This window comes from Delphinapterus leucas, chromosome 2 (assembly GCF_059928025.1).
Source record: "Delphinapterus leucas isolate spDelLeu-1000000601 "Yukka" chromosome 2, BTC_Dleu_Yukka2, whole genome shotgun sequence".
In the NCBI taxonomy this organism is placed as follows: domain Eukaryota; kingdom Metazoa; phylum Chordata; class Mammalia; order Artiodactyla; family Monodontidae; genus Delphinapterus; species Delphinapterus leucas.
This window is the reverse complement of record NC_143130.1, coordinates 93,815,749-93,841,533: the sequence shown is the minus strand read 5'-3', so window position 1 is coordinate 93,841,533 and position 25,785 is coordinate 93,815,749. Positions and strand designations below refer to the sequence as shown.

The 25,785-nt window shown below is 36.8% G+C and overlaps 1 protein-coding gene across 7 annotated transcripts in view; it reads right to left on the bottom strand.

Annotated features, from left to right (window-relative positions):
* Positions 1-25,785, bottom strand: part of SPG11 (SPG11 vesicle trafficking associated, spatacsin) — a 76,376-nt gene that overhangs the window by 33,031 nt on the left and 17,560 nt on the right. For 6 of the 7 annotated variants that reach the window (XR_002646552.3, XM_022587204.3, XM_022587203.3 and 3 more), the window contains exons 9-25: positions 24,137-24,292; positions 23,549-23,724; positions 21,709-21,885; positions 20,780-20,851; positions 20,353-20,480; positions 19,856-20,034; positions 19,001-19,214; positions 15,182-15,385; positions 13,739-13,845; positions 11,765-11,910; positions 10,439-10,600; positions 8,047-8,113; positions 3,959-4,124; positions 2,571-2,776; positions 2,205-2,313; positions 1,129-1,288; positions 481-753 (exon numbers count right to left, since the gene is read on the bottom strand). Coding sequence is in view for 6 of the 7 variants with exons in the window: in XM_022587204.3 (XP_022442912.1) it covers positions 481-753; positions 1,129-1,288; positions 2,205-2,313; positions 2,571-2,776; positions 3,959-4,124; positions 8,047-8,113; positions 10,439-10,600; positions 11,765-11,910; positions 13,739-13,845; positions 15,182-15,385; positions 19,001-19,214; positions 19,856-20,034; positions 20,353-20,480; positions 20,780-20,851; positions 21,709-21,885; positions 23,549-23,724; positions 24,137-24,292 (2,702 nt within the window). In the remaining variant the exon portion in view is untranslated. The remainder of the gene's footprint in view (positions 1-480; positions 754-1,128; positions 1,289-2,204; positions 2,314-2,570; positions 2,777-3,958; positions 4,125-8,046; positions 8,114-10,438; positions 10,601-11,764; positions 11,911-13,738; positions 13,846-15,181; positions 15,386-19,000; positions 19,215-19,855; positions 20,035-20,352; positions 20,481-20,779; positions 20,852-21,708; positions 21,886-23,548; positions 23,725-24,136; positions 24,293-25,785) is intronic. The other variant, XM_089907278.1, reaches the window with a different exon arrangement.

Sequence of the window (25,785 nt, the reverse complement as noted above, 5' to 3'; positions counted from 1 at the left end):
CAAACATGAAACAAACTCTAATGGACAACCAAGGGACTGTTATAAACTGTCCTGCAGAGTATAGTAGGTCAAAAGGCCAAGAAACCGAGGGGATATATGTGGAGGTCAGCAAAGTACTAAGTATAAGAAAACAAGACTGTCCTCGACAGAACTGCTGATCAAGGGACTGTTTGGAGCATCCCTCTTCCCTGCTCAAGACACAGAGGTGGTCGGTCCACCAAAGCATCCTTCTCTATGACTGCCAACTGGAAGCCAAGGCTCTGATCACTTAAGTTACTGAACATTAAGGCACAAGGAAATGCACTAGATGGCCTGAAGCCTAAGCTGGGGAAGCACAAAAAGTGGCAGTGACCTTGGAAGCACATGCTAGGGCCTCACTGTCATCACCTCACATTCTCCCTGATTATCAGCCTTCCCTGTCTCTTCCCACTTTTTCTACTGCCCTCTGAGTCCCTAATGTAGGCTTCTCAAGATTCTCACCTGGACACATGAGGCCAGGACACTAAGGATTGGGGCCTGTTGTTTCACTGCTTCTGCCAGGAGCCAGCACCAGGAGTTTGGCACCTCTGAGCACTGAAGCAGAATTTCAAAGAAATCAGTCATCTCTACTTTGTTTCTTTGCAGTTCCTGCGGGGACTTGTTGCAGACTTGATCACTGTCCATTCTAGACTTGGACACTGAGGGCAAGTTCTCAAAAGCCAGTCTTAAGTGGTCTTGAAGAACAGGGCTGAAATACTGGAGAAGAGATTTCACCTAGAAAACATATTAGATGATTGATGATCAAAAAAGACAACCAACTTCCAATTTCAGCTGGAGCTGAAAATGTTGGAGAAAAGCATAGGCAAAATTGTTCTTTCTCACCCTGAACTGCGTCAGAGGTGACCATACAATTTTACATAGTTGTTGTGTTTGAGTAAGTTTCCATATTCAATCTGGAGTCACAAAAACTCTTCCTTCAGCTCTTTAGTAGTAATGACTAGTCCTCTGAAGCCAACCCACTGAAATCTTAGTAAAAATAATAGTATCATAGCAAACAAAAGCCTATGTATACACAACAGAAAGAACACTGTCTTCTGAGAAGTGTTCCAATTTCTATTCTTGAAAAACTGGCAACAATCGGTTGCTTACCTCCTCTGGGTGGTAATTATGGAGTTGGCTGTGAATAATAAACTGTAACCAATCATTTGCTTTGGCACATTCTCTAAGGTAAGATGTGCTCAGTTTCAGATTGTGGAGCCTGCAGAATTGTACCACTAATGCCCACTGGCTGCTGGATTCACTGGATAACCTATAATTGGGAGTGGGGGTGGGGGGTAAGAGGAAAAAACTCGTTAAAATGTAGCTTTAAACTGGAAACTTAGTAAAAAATAAACTATAGTATATTCTCTAAAAAGCGTTTCAACAAATACCAAACACTTATTAGACTGCTTTGGGAAAAAAAGGACTCTTTCACCCATAATGTACAATAACTTTCTTAGCATACTGGCAAAATTCATTCCTTTTTTATCAACCAAGTATCTATCAAACCAGCTATGTACCATCTTTAGGAGAATTGAGAAAAACAGTCACTCAAGAAATTGTCTGAGTGCTTAATTCTCTTGCATGATTCACTTTAGAGTATCAGAGCCCTGATAGGTGCCTGGGCTTCCTCGCTAAGGGGAGGGTACCTGCTGAGAAGGAAACTGCTAAGAACAGTCAGTGACAGGAGGTACACGAGAATGGTGCATTCCCAGGGTCGGGGTAGCGGGTCAGCCCCAGTGGAGAATAGCACAGAGGAAAGATGACGTAAATGTATAAGGAGAGGGGCTTTTGTGGACAGACGGTCACCTCACCTTCCATATATTATATGGACATATATTAGCAAGAAAAAAATCAAGGACATCACTTAGAGTAAAATTTTGTGACATCTATCCTGCTCCTTCTGAAATGATTTCAACATGTAACACTTAAGAGACTTCTCAGACCAGCAGCACAGTAGAGGAGACAAAGCTCTTCTCCACCTCTTGGAAACTCTATCTGTAAAGAGGGAATCATTATCTTCACCCTTCTTTTACTGATGGCAAGATGCAATTGAAATCTGTTATGTGCTCGATGAGTAAGAAGATAAGGTCTGGTGAAAACATGTGTTGGAAGAAAGACTAGGCAAACACAGATTGGAACAATAAAGCTTGCTAGGAAAGAGGCTGGGATCGCAACTCACGAACCTCTTTATTTCCTGCTGCTGAATGCTGTCCCATATACCTTCTTCTAAGAGAACAAGCAATTCTTCTATGGTTGACTTTTCACCCATAGCCAGTTTAGATAGTTTTTCAGCTATAAGAAATATAAACAACAAAATATGGTCAAGAGAAAAGGTCAGGAACTGGGCAGTTCTGTTTGAAGAGTGTGGCCCAGAGACATTTCAGAAACCCATTAAAGGGCCCAATAAAGTGAGAGAAAGTGCAAAAATTCTGCAGAAAAAGGATGAAACAGGAGATAACTGTTTCCTCCCCAACCACTCACAATTCAATGCCTTAGACCTATTTGTCCCTTGTCCTCTCAACAAAACAAATGACATAAAGGTGCTGTACCTAGAGACTCTCTGATAAGGTTGTACTGAGCATCTTCATTTCTACACGTGTAGCTCAAAATTATATTGGCCACTTTCATATCAACTCTGAGCTTGAGGCTGTCGAGGCCAAGCAGTTCTAAGAAACAAACACAGGCAGCTCCTATTGAAGGTATGTGGAAGGAGGAGAGCCCTAAAACATAGGCTTCATTGCCTACTTGCTGGATTCTGAAAAAGAAAGGAATCAAAATCACATGAGCACGTGAAAATTTTTTCTCACCAGGAAAAGCAGACTGAATTACATCAGTGATACCTGGAGCATCAGATGCATGCGATTTTTGACTTCCTCCCCCTTCCCTTTTTCACCCCTTATATACATCCATTTAGGTTCTTGGTAGCTTTTAGTCTCCTTCTGGCTCCATAGCCCCCTATTCCCTTATATTTTACCTTCTCCTAAAATGCCTACTCATAGTCCAAATTATTTTTGCTTCCAACTTTATTCAGGGAACGTGGAATAGAACTTATGAAAGACTACCAACTTATGATCTTATTAATTGTATGTACACAAACTACCAAGAAAATTAATGCCACCTAAAATTTGACATCATAAAGCACATACATTTTAAACGACTCATATATGTACTTTTACATGAATAGAAAAATTTTGAGGAAAGATGCACAAGAAATTAACCATGTTTATATAATATGTAGAATGAAGATGAGAGAATGAGGGACTTTTTTCTTTCATTTTTCACCCTTCTGACCTACTTAAATATTTTAACATAAAGATGCATTATTTTGTTAACTATAAAACAATAAATAAAATAAATCTGTATTTAGCTGCTGATTATATCAAATACTCCTCCCAATTCTGTGCTTTATAAAAGTGAATTATAAAAGACCAAGATCTTAAATACAGAATTCACATCTCACTATAGAATTCCCTCTTTATAATAATTGCTAACATTTGGCAAGCTCCTGGATCATTATTTAAAAACATGGTTTTCAGATATATTTATTATCTTATTTAAAATATATTTTAATCTTTTTTTCCTATTAACAAAAGTAAAGGAATTCCCTGGCGGTCCAGTGGTTAGGACTCCATGCTTCCACTGCAGGGGGCATGGGTTCAATCCCTGGTGGGGGAGCTAAGATCCCGCAAGCTGCATGGCGCGGGCCAAAATACAAACAAACAAACAAACAAAAAACACAAAAGTAAGACAAGCTAAATGCCAGAAACCTGGGATATACAGAAAAGCACAAATGAAAAAATACATATATATATAATTCCCCAGTCAAAACTGACTGTGGTATGTTTCCAATAGGTTTTTTATATGCATTTATATGCATGTGTAAAAGTACACAGATATGCCTTTTATTAAGAGTACAAATTATGTTTTAAATACTTACAGCTGCTTGGAGGTCTTGCTCTTGGTTAATTCCTGAACCAGAAAAGTACCAAACGCAAACGATGGTCGTCCATGATGTAAATAATAAGCAAAATTCAGACGTTCTACTATAGCATATTTATTAACCAGGTCAGGGCTAGAGAAATGTGGGAGCTGACTCGCTGCATCTGGGGGGAAAGTGAAGCAGTATTAATCCTCTGCACCTCACCATGATTAGTTTCAGATCTGCATGTGGAAAACTTTACTCTGCAATGGTAAAAGAAAACTGGTTGCTGTAATCATTTTGTACCACTGTGAATCACTTTGAACCACCAAGATGTAGTAATTTTATTTTAATGTGTGGAGGTAGCCCTCATTTTATACAAAAATGTGTACCTGAGAAGCTGCATAAAAACTTATAAACAGGGGCTTCCCTGGTGGCGCAGTGGTTGAGAGTCCGCCTGCCGATGCAGGGGACACGGGTTCGTGCCTCGGTCTGGGAAGATCCCACATGCCGCGGAGCGGCTGGGCCCGTGAGCCATGGCCACTGAGCCTGCGCCTCCAGAGCCTGTGCTCCACAACGGGAGAGGCCACAACAGTGAGAGGCCCGCGTACCACAAAAAAAAACAAAACAAAACTTATAAACTATGCTTTCCCCCTACTGAACTTACTTGTTATTTTAGATGCTTTAATTTTGTATCTGATGATCCATTAAGTTCACAGTGGCAATAACCCTTTAACTACAAAATCTCTGCTAATGATTTGCAAGTGTAGCTTTTTAATTCATTCATGCAGCTCATATTTATATGAATCCTCTATTCACCAAGGCCAACTCACTGTACCTTTCTCCAACAAATACTTTGAGAAGAACATCCTTTTCTCCATATTAATACCCTCCTAATAAATTTTTGTTATCACTACCTGTACTTTCTGATGTTGGATTCATAGAGCACCTTATTATCTACATCATGATACCAACTTTCCAAGACCAGCAGAGTAGTCAAAGTTCCTCTGTGTCCACGAAAAAAGCAGAAAAATTTTTTTTTTATCTTTTTAGAAAAATACGCAGTCAAAAGATATTTGGATGTGAAAAGTTGGTATGAAACAAAGTTAGGGCTTGATAGGAACAGTTAACTGCTTCTTAACTGCTTACTACCTATTAAAAAAACGAGACAAAACAACATTTTGAACTGTTAACAGTGCATCTGCTCTTATTTTCAAAGTTCAAAGCTTACTTCTGAAATAAAGTTGTATCCCTCCCATGGAATTCCAAGGGCTTTTTATATTGTGACTTAGCTCTTATTAAAAAAACGGTACTTGAAGACTTTAGAGGAGTCTGTCATCTTACAAAGCTATTACTTAAAAGTATACCTCCTTTGAGATTAAAAAACTGTCACACGCCTTATCTGTATTATTTGTAAGATCAGAGTGACTCTGGTAACTTACAATTACATATAAAACCATTCATTCATTCAATATTTGCTGAGTTCATATAAAGCTGAATGAACAAACTTGAGTTTTTATTCAAATAAGACCCTGAATTTTTAGTGGTTTGGTGGCTAGTATGGAGATTTTGTATAAGAGAAAATTCTATCTGAAGAGAAATTTTTCTCTGGCCTGCTGCAGAAGCCAAATCACCATGCAGTTGCCTTGTGGCCACTTTCAGTGGTAAAACCATATGATAAAAGAAGTCAACATTCTAATTAAATACAACTCTCCAATTTAAAAAATCCGTATTAAAAAAAAAAATCCGTATTATGTCTTCATGATAATTGTTTCATTTAATTTGTGCTCTATTTCCTCAAATATGCTTTAAACTTCTAAAAATCAGGCAGGGAACATGCCTTCAGCTTCCTCTGTGTACCCAGTAGAGTGTTCCATCTCCACCAGGGCCTCAGGACTCTGGCTGATGGAGTTGGAGGCATTAGAACAGTACAGGGGATTCTGTCTACTCTCTGGTAACCTCACTGAGATTAGAATGAGTATTTTCACTTGAAAATGCAATAAGCACTACTTTATCCTGCACTGAACAAATATCGATTGCATATCTATTATAGGCCCGGCACTGCACTAGGCACTAGGTAAATTCAATATATTGAAATTTGAACTTATAAAACTGACACATTAGAAAATGCACTTTTACATAAGTCAATAAATATTTACAGGGTATATATTACAAGGTATATATTATGTGAAAGTACTAACTTGAAGCCTCCTTTAGAGTAATATAGGCAGAGGCACCACAGGTAATATGATATTAAAGGCTAATTCAAAATGAATAAGTAAAAAAGAAATAGAAAAAGCAGAGTTTAAGAACAACACACACAAAAAAAAATCAGGGGAAGTTTTATGGTCTAGAGAGGATGGCAGTGTGTGCGCATCTGGTGCTTACCATGTGTCAGGAACTGCAACAGCTTTTTAAATGCCTTGTCTCCTTTCATTCTCATGTAACATGTGAGGTGGACACCGTCACTTACCTTATTTTATAGAAAACTGAAGAGAAGTTAAATCAGTTGCCCAAGGTCATACAGCTATTACATGGTAGAGCCAGGATTTGTCTAATGCCAACACCTATGCTCTTAACCTTTATAATACTATAGTGCAAGTGAACAAGGATTTTTGGAAAGGGAGAAATTTAAGCAGAAGGTCTATATTACATTCCCCAGCAAGTAAAGCACTAGTGACCTCATACAATGACTTTTAACTCACAGTATGTTTTCAATTCAGCTTCCTAGAAAATGTTTTCCAGCAAAACTACCATGAGGTATCACCTTACTATGGTCAGAATGGCCATCATAAAAAGTCTAAAAATAATAAATGCTGGAGAGGGTGTGGAGAAAAAGGAACCCTTCTACACTGTTGGGGAGAATGTAAATTAGTACAGCCACTACGGAAAACAGTATGGACGTTCCTTAAAAAACTAAAAATAGAGCTACCATATGATCCAGCAATCCCACTCCTAGGCATATATCCAGAGAAAGCCATAATTTTAAAAGATACATGCACCCCAATGGTCAATGCAGCACTATTTACAATAGCCAGGACATGGAAGCAACCTACATGTCCATCAACAGAGGAATGGATAAAGAAGATGTGGTACATATATATATAATGGAATATTACTCAGCCATAAAAAAGAATGAAACAATGCCATTTGCAGCAACATGGATGGACCCACAGATTGTCATACTGAGTGAAGTAAGTCAGACAAAGACAAATATCATATGATATTGCTTATATGTAGAATCTTAAAAAAAAGGTATAAATGAACTTATCTACAAGACAGAAATAGAGTTACAGATGTAGATTTTTTCTGTATAATCAGATTTTTTCTGTATAATCAGATTTTTTCTGTATAATTTTCTGTATAATCAGAAAAGATACAAGCACCCCAAAGTTCACTGCATCACTATTTACAATAGCCAAGACATGGAAGCAACCTAGATGTCCATCAGCAGATAAATGAATAAAGAAAATGTGACATATATATATATATATATAGAGAGAGAGAGAGAGAGAGAGAGAGAGAGAGCGCGCCATAAAAAATGAAATAATGCCATCTGCAGCAACAGGGATGGACCTAGAGATTATCATACTAAGTGAAATAAGTCAGACAAAGACAAATACCATATGATATAGCTTATATGTGCAATCTAAATAAATGATACAAATGAACTTATTTACAAAACAGAAACAGAGTCACAGACACAGAAAACAAACTTATGGTTATCAAAGGGGAAAGGGTGGGGAGGGATAAGTTAGGAGGTTGGGATTAACATATACACACTATTATATATAAAACGGATAACCAACAATGACCTACTGTATAGCACAGGGCACTATATTCAATATTTTGTAATAATCTATAAGGGAAAAGCATCAGAGAAAGAATATATATACAACTGAATCACTGTGCTATACACCTGAAACTAACATAATACTGTAAATCAACGATATTTCAATTAAAAAAAAAGAAAATGTTTTCCAGTGGAATATGCCTTTATTTTTAAAATAGAAAGCAGGGGGGAAACTAGGTTGGCTTTACAAAAATGAACTTCTGTCAACACTGCTGAAATGCTTCTAAAGCAAGAAGAATCCATAATGACTTACCTCCTATAGTCAGTGTGTTGGCAGACTGCCAGCCAAACAATCTGCTAGGATCAAAGGGCAATAATGACTGAAAAAGGGGAAAAGTCAAATCAGAGTTAAAAGTTAATTGATTCTAAAGTGAAGTAAACAAAATCATATGAAAGAGCTTCACAGGCAGTTCGGCTTCCCTTCTTCAGGGCAATTAAAAGCTTTTTTCTAGACATAAATTCTTTGAACACAGAGCATATGAGACATTTTTCTACATTAATAAAAATAGAACTGGCTATGTTCCTTTTAAAGACTCTCCGCACTTCAAACTATGTCTGCAAAGTATACTCTCTTTTGATAGAACCAGCATCAATTATAATGTAAAAATGGCTTTAGAAGTCCTTTGGAATCAAAAGGCAAGAGGACTGAGAGGCTAGAAAATGTTACCACCGTAAATACAACAAGGTGTGCTGAGGCAGGTCAGGAAAGAATGAGACAACTAGATCAAGGGTTAAAGGAATGTGATGAACAAATCATCACTAACAACAGCAAAGAAAAAACAGCCAACTAAGATCAGGTCAGTCAGAAAAGGTTTGAGAGCAAGGAGCACTGGCTGTTTTGAAATCTGTACGCCAAAGGTTTAGCAAAGACAGTAAATAGATGGTGGGAGGGATACAGGAGACAACAGAACTCTTAGGCCAAGATCTGGATGGCTAAGAAAAGAGCAGCTTTAATTTTATTTATGTATTTATGTATGCGTGTATGTATGTATGTATGTATTTACTTATTAATTCTTAGTTCCCAGACCAGGGATTGAACCTGGGCCATGGCAGTGAAAGTGCCAAGTCCTAACCACTGGACTGCCATGGAATTCCAAAGCAGCTTTAATTTTAAATTAAGGGAGAATCTTGTGGTCTATTAAGGAAGGAATACTCTTCCTAAAATAACAGGACTAAATAACTGCCTCAGTCAACCTGAAAACAGAACAAAGAACAACCTGAAACCTCTTATGTTTTAGGCAGATTGAATCCACTTTAGGTAGTAAAACTATGTTTTTATATAATCTACTTATATCTAGTTTATATACCAATGTTACTCAAAGTGCTGATCTGCAATGAGATAAGAAGCTTGTGATAAATATAAATCTAGCTTACTGCTTCCTTCTTTGAGAAAGTCTTGCTACATAAAATCAAAACAAAACAAACAAACCAAAAAAAAAAAAAAGCCAACCCTGCTGACACATACAAGCAACAAGCAGTTCATGGACTGGCACCTGCCTGGGGACTACATTTTTAAGTAGCACCAGTCTGTACCCTAAAAAATTTCTCATTAGAGTAAGAGAGGTTTTGTACCTTCATAGGATTATAGAGTTTAGATTGAACTGAAGACACTATAGGAATATTGGTACCCAGGAAAAAAAGCAAAAGCCTTTTGAAATGAGAAATGAGCAAAAGAAGGTGTCCTTAATTGAGGATCCCAGGATAGGTTTCAGGGAATCTGTGAATTCCTCTGAAATATAAGCAAAATTATGTGCAACTTTTCTGGGAAGAGGGTTCATAGCTCTCTCACATTTTTTTTTTAAATTTATTGGTTTTGGCTGCGGCATGTGGGCTCTCTAGTTGTGGCACGTGGGCTTCCCTCTACTTGAGGCGTAGGGGCTCTGTAGTTGCGTCACACAGCCTTAGCTGACCGTGCGGCATGTGGGATCTTAGTTCCCTGACCAGGGATCAAACCCGCATCTCCTGCATTGGAAGGTGGATTCTTAACCACTGGACCACCAGGGAAGTCTCTCACATTCTTAAAGAGGTCTTTGTCCTAAAGGTGACTTAAATAAATAAACAGCCCTATTCACTGAGAAGAGACAGAAATTATCAGTGGTAGAATGAAGCAGCTTTCAATGAAAGTAGCAGACAAGTATGCTGGCCAACTATCTGTCTGCTCTCAGATCCATTTCTACCTTTCCCATGTTCTGCCCTGAACTGCAGAGAACTGCATTTCCCAAACTCACTTGCCCTCTGGCTACCAGATAGGTATAGCCATGAGAGACAACATGGGAGATTAAAGGTGGCAAGAGGGGAGAAACCAAGATATTTTCCCCTTCTTTATTTTCTAGGGCATCTCTTGCATGGTTCCAGCCCTACCCTCTCGTCCCAGCTCCCAGTAGGTAGCCCGGTTGTGATTTTAGCTCCCAGAGAGGCTACAGCTGTTGGGTTCAGACAACACCACTTTCTCACAGCCTTAGGGGGTGTTGACTGCTTCCTTCTTTGTTAATTTTTGGGTTGTCTCATCATCACACGTTTGGTTTCTCCATTTTGCTATCATTCTGTGTAAGTAATTCCCTATATTAAATGTCCTCCATTTGGAAGACCCAGAGTGGTTCCTGTTTTCCTGGCTGAACGCTGACTGATACTCCTAAATACTGTACCTGAATCAGGTGGTAGAGTGTAATATCTGGTGGCAGGACACTAGGGGCAGTGTACTGTGGGAAGAGAGCAGTTTTAAGCTTGGGGTAAGGAGTTAATGCCATCTTCAGTAGCTGGGGATCTACTTTCTTCACACAGTTCTCATTTTCTTCATTCTGAACAACCTAAATAAAAAGATAACATGGTATAGAATAATGTTTTTCTCTTCTTCAAATTTAAGTCCTTTTTTCATAAGTAGCCTGTGAAACAAGATTAGCTTCATATAATAGGTGGTAGTGAAAACAGCACTGGACAAGGAGTCAGTAGCCAATCGTTCTAGTTCTGGTTCTAAGACAAACTAGCTGTATGACCTTGGTCTAGATATTTAATATCAGGCAGGCTTCAGTTTCCTCATCTACAGAATTAGAAAGTTCAGCTAGATCAGTGGTTTTCAAACTGCATAAGGAAAAGCTGTTTGAAAAAAGGCTCTACTGCAATATTTAAAAATTTCAGATATTAAATAGTAAATATTTTACAAGAAAAAAACCTAATAGACTAGATGACTCTTAGGTCCTTTCCTCTCAGGTCTCAAGTTATTCTGACAAGTGATCAAAAACAGGAAGAATAAATAACCATGAAGTTAAGGTATACTGCAACAATCTAAAAGAGGTAGTATTAAATTAAGCTAGCATCAGTAACAAACTTTTGCAGATTAGATGTTTAACAGCATTCTTAAGTTCCCTCTAACCAGCCACACTATACTTTCAAAAAAGCAGAGACGGGCAACTTTTCACTGGATTCCTCAAAAGAGTTTTTAAGGGTAGCTAAAAATTATGATTTCCTTTTTAACTCTCAAAGAGGTCAAATAACAGAATAATTCCCAAGTCACAGATTTAAAGTATACTTACTCCAAGGAGCAATTAGATCTTGATTCTATCCTGAAAACAAACCTGGAGTATTAGAGAACAAATAAACAGGAAAAAAATCACTATACAACATTCAGTCGCCCCTTGGTATCCACAGGTGATTGGTTCCAAGACCCCCATAGATGCCAAAATCCGAGGATGTTCAAGTCCCTCATATAAAATACTGTAGTACAGTCAGCCCTCCATATCTGTGGATGCAGAACCCCCGAATATGGAGGGCTGACTATAGCAGTCTCCTTTCAACTTAAGAGGATATGATATAAAGTTTAAAAATTCACCCTTCTTTTATGCTCTTTAATCTAATGAAATACTTGTAAGTGGTTATATTTTAATATCAACTGAGACCTAGAAAATCCACCGATATTTCTGCTAAATTTAAAATCAGTCCTATTTTGCCATAACAGGTAAAAGTGCTGTCCATACCTGGCTGACGCCCCCAGGGGCATACATTGTGGTAGCAAGGGCCAGGAGGGTATGTCCTTCCAATAGCATACTGCTTACACTGGCCTGGTTGCTGGGAATCAGTATCTGAGCATTTGCAAGGCTAGCCTGGAAGATCAGTTTGGGATCTGAAAATAAGAGAGTACATTTTTCTCCTTGAGAGAGAGAAATACTAAACTAAGGATTACATAATTCTGAGAAAGAAACTTAATTTTTAACTCTATCCACAGTAAGAAGGATTTTCTAAGTTTAAGAGCAATGGGAAAACGTCACAAAGGAAAAAAAAAAAGATTTGTCCACATAAAAATAAAAACTTCCATTCAAACAAAGAAAATTGAAAGGTAGTAATGAACAAGGGGAAAAATCAACAACAGATGACAACCTAACAATTAATGCCTTCAACAAAGAGCTCATATCAATACAAAAGCCCAAAAGACTGACTGTAACAGATAAATGGACAAAAGAAATAACCATTTTACAAACAAGGAAATATAAGTGTCTGACACATAAAAATATATAATTCATTAGCAATAAAGAAATGCAAATTAAAATAGTAATTAGATGCCATATATCACCTATCAAATCAGCAATGATTTTTAAACATATTCATTCTCAAGCACAGAGCTGGTCAGTGTGCACAGAAGCTGGGACTTACAGAAAAGAATGGTGTAACCCTCCTGGAAAGCAATCTAGCCTTATATCAAGAACCTTCAAAAAAACAAAACAAACAAAAAAAAAAGAACCTTCAAAATGCACATAACCCCAGACCCAGGAATTTTATATCCAGGAACCTATCTGTACTAAGGAAATAATCTGAAACAAGCACAAAAATTTTATGTTCAAATATACTCAAGATTATTATTTATAACAGGAAAAATTGAAAACAGCCTTAATGTCAAAAAATGAGAGGATAGTAAATTAAATAAGAGTATTTCTATACAGTGAAATATTATGTAGACATAAAATGGTCATTGTCTCTAAGAACATAGGAAAATTCTTATGTTACAATTACTATATGAAAAAACACAATATACAAATACATAGATGTTTCTGGTTATATCCCTAGCACTTACAGACTGTCACAGGTAGGGGATAAATAAATATTTGTTGGATGAATGAAATACAATATTGACTAGGTTTAAAAAAAGTATAGAGAAAATAACTAGAACAAAATATATTAAAACATATCAAGAGTTCCCTATGGATAGTTATCTTCCTGTTCACTTAAGCTATCTACCTATTGAGGTGTTATCTTGATAGCTGTCTGTGGCTTCCTATTTTTTAATTATTATTTTTTAACAATGAAACATGTTACTTTATGATCACCAGAAAAATAAAACAAAACCAAAAACCCCTCAACCCACATTATGAAAAAAGTTATTCATTAGGAAAGAAATCAGGCATTACATAAAAGTGAAAGATTGGCTGTTGACACTCCTTGCGTATGCCTGTCCCCTTTCCTGAACCTCTAGAATAACACCCACTAAGCCCTCAGGGGTCACAGGGTTTTTCTACCTGATTATAACCAGAGCAAGGCTCTCCATCATTGGCTCCACTAGAGAAGACACAACAATCCCACATATACTATGGATTTATTTTCACTCCAACTGGAGTTCCTTACTGAAAGATTCAGGGCAGCCATTTGGAAGATAGACCACCTCCTCATGGAAACAGGGTGTCAGTCTACCAAAGAGCAGGAACCTGTGATGAACTGGTAGGGTAAGAGATAGCCAACATAACCACACATGCTATCTGCTCCAAGTCTGGTTTTCTTCACTGTCAAGAGGCTAACATTTTTGGTCTTTTGCTTTTTAAATAAAGCTTGAGTCTAGATTATGGTCAAATATTTGTCTACAGCTAGACAGTTTATTCAAAGAGTTGGCAATTTAAATTACATTCAACAGACCAGTTATTTATCCAAAGCAAGTTTTATTATTTAATACAATACACCCATACCTGTTAAATTACTGGAAACTTGTCGACACTGAACTAAAAATTCAAACCAAGGGTGAGCTTCATGTAATTCTTTTTTTTCCAAAAAGGGACAATTTGAAGGACTAAGTCTGTATATAAAACAAACAAACAAAAAAACTATCTGATTAACATAGAGGATAAGACAGACAATTACAACCATGTTTGCTCAGGTGATAACTAGCATAAAAAAAAAAAGAACTTTGTAATTAAAAAGTAAATATAACACAATATAATCCCAGTCTTGTGTTCTGTTTTACATATGCCTTATGATCTGGAAATAGACAATTTTAGAGACAGGGATAATATCACTTAAAATGTATTTCCTACTGTGATGAAATTTTACCAACTCTGTATAAGATTACCACCAGATATCTTTGCACTTGAAGATATGCTGTATTGGTTTTTTTTTTTTTTTTTAACAACAAAAGCTCTTTAGCTTTTTCAAACTTAAGAGGTTTTTGAAAACCTTTACGTAACTACAAGAGAAGCTGGGACTAAGCAGTTAAGGCTCATAACAGGTCCTCTAAAAATACAGCTTTTAAACTTTCACTTGCCAGTAGCTTTGAGGAAAACATTTCTGTATTCAAAGTAAGTCTTAATGATATGAACAAGAAATACACCCTTTGCTTGACTTCCTAGTCTTTACTACACAAAATAAAATAAAAATGTTCTCCTTAGCACATGAACGTGGGTTCTGGAATCAAACATAAGTATAATTAAATCTAGCTTTACCAATTACTAGCTGTACGCCTTAAATAGGGCACTTAGTCTCTCTCAAAGCTTCAGTTTCCTCATCTGTGAAATGGAGGAGTAAGTAACCACCTCACAGGGTCTTCTGAAGATTAAATGAGATAATGCATGTAAAGTACTAAGTCTAGTGTCAAGAACACTGTAAGCACTCATATGTTAGAGACTACTACTATTTTTATTATTACTGACCCAATAGCAATTAACACTGACCACAGATAACGATACTGCAGGTTGATCTTAGATATCATTTTATATATTGATATCTGTCTATCTAAATATAAGCTTTAGAGCATTTCTAAGATACTTTGCAGTGGCGATGAATTCAAAGTTTTTAACATTTGCTTGGTAATGAAAATATCAAAGAAGTCCAAGTTAACCTTTAGAATCCTTCCTCTTTTAAACTTGTAAAGCATTTCTTTCTAATTTCTAGTTATTTAAAAGGTTAACAGAGATGTTACAGAATTAACATCACCAAAAAACACATAATAAGCATTTAGTTGAATGCAGTATTGAACTAAAAGATGTACCAAATGTTAGAGTGGGAGGAACTACTTCAAAAAGATCAGCATTCCTCATGAGAATGCTTAATATTTTCCTAAAAGTCACATTCAGAAGTAGTACGGAAAGAGGGAACATGAAGGCCTGCTCAAGGACAAGTTAATTCTTAGTACTCACTTGTAATAGTCAAGAAAGACATAAAGAAGATACTGCAGACTGTGTTCCAAACAATAGAGAATGAAGTGACAATGGAAATCCCAACCATCTTTGGACCTATAGTTTTGAACAGGGAGGGTATCTTGCATCACGCCCCCAATACGGTTCAGTCTTTTGAGAAAGAGTTCAAAGTCTTCTAGTTCAGATGTAAGAAAAATTCCATTCCTATTGGGCAGGTTTAAATAAAAGATGGCAAGTTAAAAAGTCGCTATATTCAGAGCAGACCAAATCATTTCCATTGTTAAGTAGTCTCAACTAGTTAAAAGTATTTACAAATTAATACTGCCAATTCTTACCCCATAAATATGTTCAGACACACATATTTTGCTAGTTTCCAATAAAGGTTTCTGCACCACTGTAGTATTTTAATGTAGTAATGACAGTCTCGAGTTATATTAAATATTTCAAAAACCTAAACTAAGCCACCTCGATTACTTTGTTTTTACTGAAACTGTACAATCCAGCATGGCAACAGTGGTTAAATCTTGAAGCTAGATGCTTTACACACTGAGGAATTCACCAAAATATCCAAACAAAATCATTAAGAAATTAAAGCAGAATAATTTAAATAGACCAACCATTAAAGAACAGAAATTTGCATTTAAATTTTTTTTATAAGTTTACTGTTAAATACATCATACATACCATTAAAGGAGTATAGAGAACATATTATGTGGAGTTTAGAGAAACACTGCATAGCCACCACCCAGATTACAGAACACTGTACCTAGAAGTCCTTTGTGTATTCCTCCCCCTTTACATGCGCTTTGCCCTCAGAGGTAACCACTATCCTTACTTTCATGATAACTATTCTCTTACTTTTATTCACCCATATAGTTTTACCACCCATGTGTGTAACCCCAAATAATATAAGGTTTGGTTTTGCCTATTTCAAACTTTATATAAGAAGGGAACATCTTAGATATATTATTGTCTTGTTTCTTCTACTCAACATTGTGTGATTTATCCATGTTGATACCCATGGCTATAGTTTTTTAGTTTTCATTGTTATATAGTGTTCCACTGTACGATTATACTACATTTTACTTATCTGCTCTAACTTTGATGGTCATTGTTCCTAGATTTTTGGTAAAATAAATTTCCATTTCCATGATTACAAACGAGGAAGAACATCTCACATGTTTATTGGCCATTTGTGCTTCCTCTTTTGTGAAATGCCTATGTGTGCTGGTATCTTTCCCCTCCAGATCCAAGCTCTACTCTCCTGCTCGGCGTCCCTGGAGGCTCACCTGTATGGGTTGCTCTAGAAGACTCCTGTGCCCTCAGGTTTCTGTTTTGGTTTCGTCTCCTATGGGAGACTCCCATCGGGAGATAAGAATTAAAGAAAAAGGGAGGATGGGGATACCTTGGCGCTCTCTGTGTGAGGTGACAGCAGGTTGGCTAACATTCTCCACTAAGAGACACAACTCCTGCCAGGCAGCTCCCTTGGTCTCAGTAACTGCTGTCTTCCTTTGCCCTGCCAGGCCTTTTAGAAAGCACACCCTACTCCCAAGGTCATGAAGATATTCTTCCCTACCGTCTAAAAGCATTATAATTTTTACATTTTAGATTTAGGTTTTAAAATCTACCTGGAATTGATTTTATGCATGATATAAGGCAGAGGGTCCAATTTCATTTCCCCCATATAGCTATTTAGTTATCCCAACCCCATTTGTTGAAAAGACTATTCTTTCCTCCAAAAAGACTGTTCTGCAGTGCCACCTCTGTCATACATAAGGTGAGCATACATATATGTCTGTTTCAGGGCTTCCCCAGTGGCACAGTGGTTAAGAATCTGCCTGCCAATGCAGGGGACACGGGTTCGATCCCTGGTCTGGGAAGATCCCACATGCCATGTGGTGCCATGCACCACAACTACTGAGCCTGCACTCTAGAGCCCATGAGCCACAACTACTGAGCCCACATGCCACAACTACTGAAGCTCGCATGCCTAGAGCCTGTGCTCCGCAACAAGAAAAGCCACCGCAATGAGAAGCCCGCACACTGCAATGAAGAGTAGCCCCTGCTCACTGCAACTAGAGAAAGCCCGTGCGCAGCAACAAAGACCCAATGCAGCCAAAAATAAATCAATAAAAATAATTTTTTAAAAAAAGTCTGTTTCTATGCTCACTCTTCTGTCTTAATTGCTATAGCTTTAGAGTAAGTTTTAATATCTGGTAGGGTAAGTTCTTCTTTTTCAGGGTTGTTCTTGACCCTCTGAATTTCCATATAAATATTTATAATCAGCTTGTCAAATCCATTGCTGGGATTTTCATTGAGATTGCACTATATCTAAAGATCAACTTGGGAAGAATTGATAGCAGGCTTGTCTTGTTCCAAATCTAAAGAGAATGCTTGTGATGTTTCACCATTAAGTATAATATTAGTTGGAAGATTTTTTGTTAACATCTCTTTAAAGTTAAGGAAGTTTGCAGCTATTCCTAGTTTGCTAATAGGTTTTATTATAAATAGATGTTGAATTTTATCAAATGCTTTTCTGTATCTATCAGGGTGGTATGATTTTTTCCCTTTAATCTGTTAATACAGTAGATATCACTAATTCATTATTGTCATAATTCATGTTAAAACACATACATATTATCTTTATAAACAATCAAGTATTAAGCAAAATATCTGATAAGCATACAAGTTATACAAAAGTCTACTTTTAGCAAACAAGAAGAAAAGGATTTAGTGCAATGAAAAGAACAGTGACTAGAAAGTCAGGGGTAAAATGATTGAAGCCTGTAAGTAACTGGGTTAGGCAAAGCTCTTAACTTCTTTAGATCTCCCTCTCCACATCTTTAAGTTGGGTAGGACAGTACAGTTATACTTCCCCAATAAGTATAAATATAAAAGAATACATGGGAAATAATTTTAAGAAACTTAAAAATTAACAAATATGTTAAGTCTCATTATTTTGACAGCTTAGGGAGATAGGTTGAGCTCTATGAAATTGCTGATATTCAACCATTTTTCACCTCTACAGACGACAAGTTCACATGATTCAAGCTAACAATTATTTTTAGAAATGAATTAAAAGTTTAAAGTCTTGGGCTTCCCTGGTGGCGCAGTGGCTGAGAATCTGCCTGCCGATGCAGGGGACACGGGTTCGAGCCCTGGTCCGGGAAGATCCCACATACTGTGGAGCAACTGGGCCAGTGAGCCACAACTACCGAGCCTGCGCGTCTGGAGCCTGTGCTCCACAACGAGAGAGGCCGTGATAGTGAGAGGCCCGCGCACCGCGATGAAGAGTGGCCCCCGCTTGCTGCAACTAGAGAGAGCCCTCGCAAAGAAACGAAGACCCAACACAGCCAAAAATAAATAAATTAATAAATTAAAAAAAAAAGTTTAAAGTCTTCAGTTATCACTTCAAGTGATACTTCCCCTGTTTTCTTAATTGAGCTGTCCTCTTTAGTTCAAGGCCATACATGGCGTACGGGTGCAGCGATAGTACTGAGAAGAGTGGGAAACATTATAGGATACTAAGGTATCCTCATCGCAAGCTCTTGTCACTTGGTCCTTGTATCCCCATAGATAGCTTACCATTTCTACCCCAAAGCATATACAGTGTTTTGGGAAGAACCTTCATGTAGAATTTGAGAGCCTATTCACTACCTAATGTGATTTTAAAACCTCAATATACAATAATGCCCTTTCAATGTTAAAATATCAATATTATGAAACAATGTTGCATTGGATTTATGGCATTTCAGAGGAAAAGTTGCACCACTGTATTTTATTGTTCTTCCTTTTACACATCCCCACAGTTTACAGTACCTGGCCAGCGTATCTAAAATTTCATTCCTCATGTAGTTGTTGCAGCGAGTATTCTGATCAACAACGTCAACAGTCAGAGGGGGCCATTTGTTCTGCTGAAGTGAGGCATAACTATTCCGGGTCTGAAATTCTCCAATCCACAAGGTAATGCTGAACCAATCATGGCGAGCTGTGAGGTATCTCCAGAGGGCTTCGGGAGAATATGATTTGTATTCTACATTAAGAACAAAATACATTTTAAAATGCAATGAATGATGATTATTGACACAAAGCTCAACACTAATTGAGTAAATATGATGATCTGGAAAAATATCTATATAACAGATGAATTATTCAGGCCCTCTGCTTCTTTTACTATTTTCCTCTTTTGTGGTGTTGTTCATTTTATAATCGATATATTAGCCCTCTTTTCCCTTTTCTTTTCCTTAATATAAATAAAAACTCTGGCTGTAATAATAAACATGAATTTGACACCCTATGAATTACCACTGTTTGCCAGTGTTAGTTATTCCCCAGAGCCCTGGTATGATACAGATCCTCAGTTTAAATAGGAAGAGACCAAAGACTATTTGGAAAAACAAAGAATGTCACTCTGAGGCTGGGAAGAGAACTCTTAGCCTTGAAATCTCAATTCACTGAACCACAATGACTTTTCTCTTTCACTACCACATTATAAATCCCTTACAAAAACCTCAAGAATAAGGGCTCAATGTAATGACTTGCATTTTAAAGTAACTGAATATATTTCTTCCCCAAAAGGAATTCTAAAATGAGGACACACCAAAATATTCAAATACCAATGCCTTATTTAATCCTCATTCACTATGCTCAGATTTTAGGCTCTTTCACACTTGCCTTCTGGACTTATCCTGGGGAGAAGGATGGATTCTTGTGTTAGTTGATTCCACCACTGAGCCCAAGTTAACACAATTCTGTGATCTTGCTTGTTAAGTTTATCTGTATCTTTATGATATTTCAGGAATGAGTCCAAAACAGATTTGTGCTTGAAAAAATCTTGTTCCTTTATCAAATACCTAAAAGAGTGATATGAAATTTTTTTAATTTTGGAGGAAAAAAGCATCATTCCTTTTTCTCTGTTCAAGAAGTTCTACTCTTTTGGGGAACACAAAATTCAATACTCTTAATTTTGTATTTATTATCTTAAAAATATATATGATTATGCACATATTGAAATGACAGGGAATTCCTAAGTCTCTTCTAGATGATACAAGTTTTATCTTCATAAGGAATGTAAGCTCAGTTCCACATAAGAAGTCCATACTAACAGTTATAAGCTAAGCCTTGTCTACAATATTCTTCCCATGTTATAAAAAGGGGGCTAATGAGACTACCTGGGAAAAGACTGGATCTGCATATTTTCTTGGAAATGTCCTGAATAAAACTTCTCAACTTGATGCACGAAGTCTATAGTTCTTTTTTCTTTTTCAGAAAAATAATTTTTTTCTTTTAAAATTTCAACCTTGAATAGAAAGTAATTAAAAAAAGTAATTAAAGCAGTGACCTCACAAAAATCAAAAACATTTGCAAAACAAATGTCATGATTTTAAATATTTAAGAATTGTGTTTTGAATTTTTGAGGCAATGTATGTATTCGCACAAATTTTCCTTTACCACAAATGCAAAATGATCATTTAAAAAGACAAAAGAGTTGTCATACTTTTACTTACTGGGTATTAGTTGAATATTAAAATAATTCGTTTTGAAGTTTTACCAACATTTACTAGAAAATGTAAACTACTTAGTCTCACCTTTACCTACCAAAAAGTCCCGTATGTTTTTATCAGTTGTATAGAAGCATATCTTGAGCAACTGGTCTTTTACATTAAAGCCCTGAAGTAAACATAGAAAATCAAGAAAACTTACATTTTGTAATGGAGCTATTTTGAACATAAATATATGTTAAATACAGAAGTACTCTATTATAGACATATGCCTTGTTAGAATTCCACAACTTTTCAGCTCTTGTAAACATTCATTTTCTACATTTATCATGCATATTTACTGCCTAACCCTAAAGTCCTTATGACACTTTGTTTGCCAGAAGAAAGGCAGCACACAGAACAATTTAGGGTAATGCCAGGCTACCATAGTACCAAAACTACAGCTATCTGTTATGATGATTCACTTGAAGACAAAAGTCTGTGTAAATAACAACCTTTACATAGTTTCAGAAAGTTACTGTGGGCAAGACCTCAACCACGCAGATGAGGCCCAGATCTCAGCTTTGTCCAGGAACCCCACCTCTAGGACATTCCCTTCTCAAATGAAGTAAAACCATGGAACACAAAGTAAAGGTAAAAGCCATTGGAAAGTTCAAATGGAGATATAAGAGGTCACACAGACAATACAGAATGTCCCCCAACAAATAATGAGGTCCTGTGCATGCTCTGACATGTGTGAAACCTTTCATGAGAAATACTGTCTCCTTCTAACCAAAGTACCAAATCTAACAGAGAACAAATGATGGAAATTCCAATCAAAAATTTCTTCAAGAAAGTTCTTAGTACCAAAGAATGTTTCCCAGTATTACTGTCATAATTTCCTAGTAAAAGTTACACAAATTCCTTAGTTTGTGACACATCTATGAATACAAATCAATTTTTATATCAACCAGAAATTATATTAAATACATAAGAGAACTTCTCTTACATTAGAGACTTTATGATCAAACAGATTATGCCACTTACCATATTCTTCAAAAGCTCAGAGGCTTCATTTATATTATTCTTTTTCAAATTGTCAAAGACCAAATCTAGGCCTATTCTAATCAACTCCTCGAGTCTTTGAGCAGAATGACTGTTAATCCTGAAGAAAGTCTGTGCCTCTGGTATTTTGTTGTTTAAAATGGCATTGGCAATAACTTCCTAGGAAAGAAGGAAGGAAGAAAAATATTTGCTTTTTGAGTTCCTTTTTATTACCTTATTATGATTATCAACATGGGACTTATACATTTACTGAGTACCTCAATAAGGGACTTTTACTGAAAACCTTCTACTAGATTTGGGGCTTTGCACAGGGGACATGAATTGACCAAAAGATGGACTCTGCTCTCTAGGAGGTTTTAGACTAGTATAAGAAATGCAAATAAAGCACTGATTATAGTACTGTATGATAAGGGTGATGATATAGGTATCCCAGGGTTCCAGAGAGGAGGGTCCAGAAAAGGAACATCTAAATAAGAGAGATGAAAAAAAAAAAAGGTTTCCTAGTAGAGATGACTGATAAAGTAAAAGTTTTAAAGACAAGTATGTGTTACATACGTTTATTGAAAAAAGAACATGTGTTCCAAAAAGAGAGAATATTATATGCAGAGGCATAAAGGCAAGAAACAGTATCAAGCATTCAGAGAACTCCAAATTACTTAATATAACTGGAGAAAAAGCTGAAGAGAGTAGCAGGCGAGACTTGAAAGAAAAGCAAAGGCTCCATCATAAAGGGCATTGTGTGTGTGAGATGGATTTTATCCTGAAACTTATGCAGAGCCACTGAAGGATCTTAAAAGCAAGGGTGATATAATCATATACATATTTTAGGAAGATATACATATTTTAAAAAGAACATGCATTCATATGCATGTTTTTGGAGACAGCGTCCACTGCTTTCATCAAAGTGGACTGTAACCTCCCCCAAAATTAGAAATCAATGATTATGAGTAAAAAGAGCAGAAGACCATGGATGAAGCCATGGAGCACATTAAAAGAGGGGAAAACAGGAAATGAATGAAACCTGCAAAGGAGATGGGAAGAGGGAAGCCCTAAAGAGTGGAAAGAAAATCAAGTAGTTTTTGGCTAGAGAATGATTAAGAGACAGAAAATGCAGTCACAGCAGGTACTTCCCTACCCTTCCACCCCAAGAAGAGCAGTCTTGTGAACCTGGCAGCATCTCAGCCTTATCAACTTTCAAACCCTATCAATTCTGATCCTCTGGGTTAAGCTATTCTGGCCTTTGTCTTTCCAATGCCAACACTCTCCAAGAGGTTAGAGGAATTCTTCCAGTCCCTAGTCAGAAAAAAGAATCAGAGTTTGGCTGTATTAACTTATACTATACAAAGAAAGGCAAGTTGATAAATACAGGAAACTTAATTTACAAAATATCTTAACTAGAATCTGAGATAAGACTCGAATATACTTCTAAGCAATAATGTCATAAAATTTTCCTAAGATAGAATCAACAGCAGCAATTTGATTTATTCAAGGGTCAGGCAGAATGCATAAGTCCAAAGTGCCAGGCCCTAGACACTGAAGGAGTGACAGTTCACAATGAGTTTGGGGTCAGGTGTTTGTCCCTGGATCCAAATGGGCAGATCTGGCATAAAGAGGGAGCCTATCTGTGTTCTGAATTAAATAAATGAAACTTGTAGACATAAACTTGAAGTTGTGCCCAGAGATCCAAAAATCTATAAAACCTAAAACGCTTGCCAAAGATTCTGAATCACAAGTGTTCAGATTCTAAATTCTGTTTCTTCTATCATCTTCTCAGATCCTCTAAGTCTGGCAAATAAAAGAAGTGATAATTACTCATATTTACCTCAATGCTGAGCTTCTCCCATATATTGCTCTCCTTTACTTTGGGGACATTTTCATTTACATCATATTCATCTATAGCATCTGTTAGCTTCCAAGGAAACTTTATCATGAAGGTTCGAAGTTCATTAATGTAGCTGGTCAAAATGTTCACTCCTTTCTGTAGATGTTCATCTAGCCCTATGGAAAACACCAATGTGCCAATTTCATATACATAAATGTGTGTGTGTGTGTGTGTGTGTGTGCGTGCGCACAGACAGAATAAACTCTGAGCTATTATAAAGAAGTTTACAAAATGGCAAAATTCAAACTCAGCGTTTTCATGTCAAACAAAAAATCTCTGAGCTTTCTCCTATTTACAAGTACGTCCATGTTTTAATATAACCCTTTTCACCCTCTTCACAATGATTAGTTCTTTCTGCCAAATTTCCCAGTATTAAAACCCAGTTCACTCACTCAGTTACACACTGACTTTACCCAACCTAAGCAAATGGCACTCCCCGGCTTACGCTCTCTCACGCAATAGGACCACTTATATCTCTGTCCTGACATTGAATGGGCTAATTATCCCCTTCTTTGCTGCTGTTCTTACCTTCATTGTGAATAAAAAGCTCCTTTATTTGTTTGTTAAGGAAAGACAGTGTAAGATTAAGCAACTGTTCCGAAAAGTGTTTGCTCTGGGTTTCAGAATCATTTTCTCTAATTGCTGAGCAAAGTAAATCCAATGCTGGTGTCAGCTCTTCCACATCTGAGGAAAAACCAAAGAAAGGAACATGAAGAACACCAGGATACTCCCAGTAAAATTAACCTATCCAGAAATACCATGCTGCAATATCTTAAAACATAAGGCAAAGACTAATGTCTTATTCTCGAAAAGCTCACAAAACTTTCATGAAGTCTCATTACTTGCAAACTTTAGCTACTCTACTTACTACTAGTCATCATTTACCGGTACTACTAGTAACTACGATTTTGCTGACCAACTACTATATTTTAAATACTGTACTTGGTGTTTTATAAATGCTATCTCATTTTTTCCATTTAACAACCTGAGAGGTAGGTGTTATAGCCCCCTTTCCACAGATGAGGAAACTGAGGTTTAGCGAGGATAAATAACTTGTCCAAGCTAATTTGAAAGTATAGACAAAATTTGAATTTTAGCCTGTCTGATTCCAAAACCATTCTCTTAAACACACAGGTGAAAGCAAGGCCCCTGAATCCTCTATTTGCCAGCTTCAAATAAATAAAATGATTCCTGTTTATCCTAGCATTGGCCCCACCTCTAGAATTGTACCTGTGTGAGAATGATGGGAAACATGGATTTTACCCTGAGAAATGAGGTAAAGTTAGTCCTATGCTTCTTGTTTCCAGATCCATCCCCACTCTTTAAGGAAAAGCAGTGCAGCTGAGAGTGGAGTAAGGAGTAATCACCAACCACCCAACAGCAGAAGTGAGTAATGACCATATAATCATTGATGGAGTCCCCCTCAACACCACAAGCCAGGCCTTTCTCTATAAATTCAAGCAGACTTAAAAAAAACAATGGAGCATAAAAAAGTTAGCAATTCAAGAGGGAGGAGACCAAACTCTGCACGCAAAACAAAAGAGAATGTTTTTAAAAAATAAAATTTCTAATCCACATTGTCAGTAAGGACTAACGTTAAATTGACAGAAAAAGTAGGTTGTCATTTTCTCCACTTAAGAGTACAAATTGGTGAAACTTTTCTGGAGGATAATTTATTAAAAAATTTAAGAATGCAAATTGTGTGTCTCTTTGACCTGTGAATTCCACATCTAGAAATTAATCCCAATAATTGTACATATGTGAAATTACACAAACACACAGCATTTATAGCACATTGCCAATAATAGTAAAAATTAGAATCAACCTAATGTGTAATAGGAGTTTGGTTGGGTAAATTATGGTACAGCCCATACAATGAAATTCTATGCCATCATAAATAATAGGTATATCTATCATTATCAAGAAAGATGTCTGTAACATATTATCAAGTGAAAAAAAAAAAAGCAGATTATAAAACTTTATGTACAAGGGAAAACACACTTTATTACCCTGTCCTCTAAAGAGAGGATTTGCATGACTACCTGGTCCAAGAAGAAAAGCAGAGCTCCCGTTTATTAAAAATGAAAGTCAAAGTCTTGAAAAGAAGTGTTGCTAATGTAGCAAAAAAGCAGAAGAGTCAGGCTGAAAAGTCTTATAACAAGTCCCAGTCCCCAACT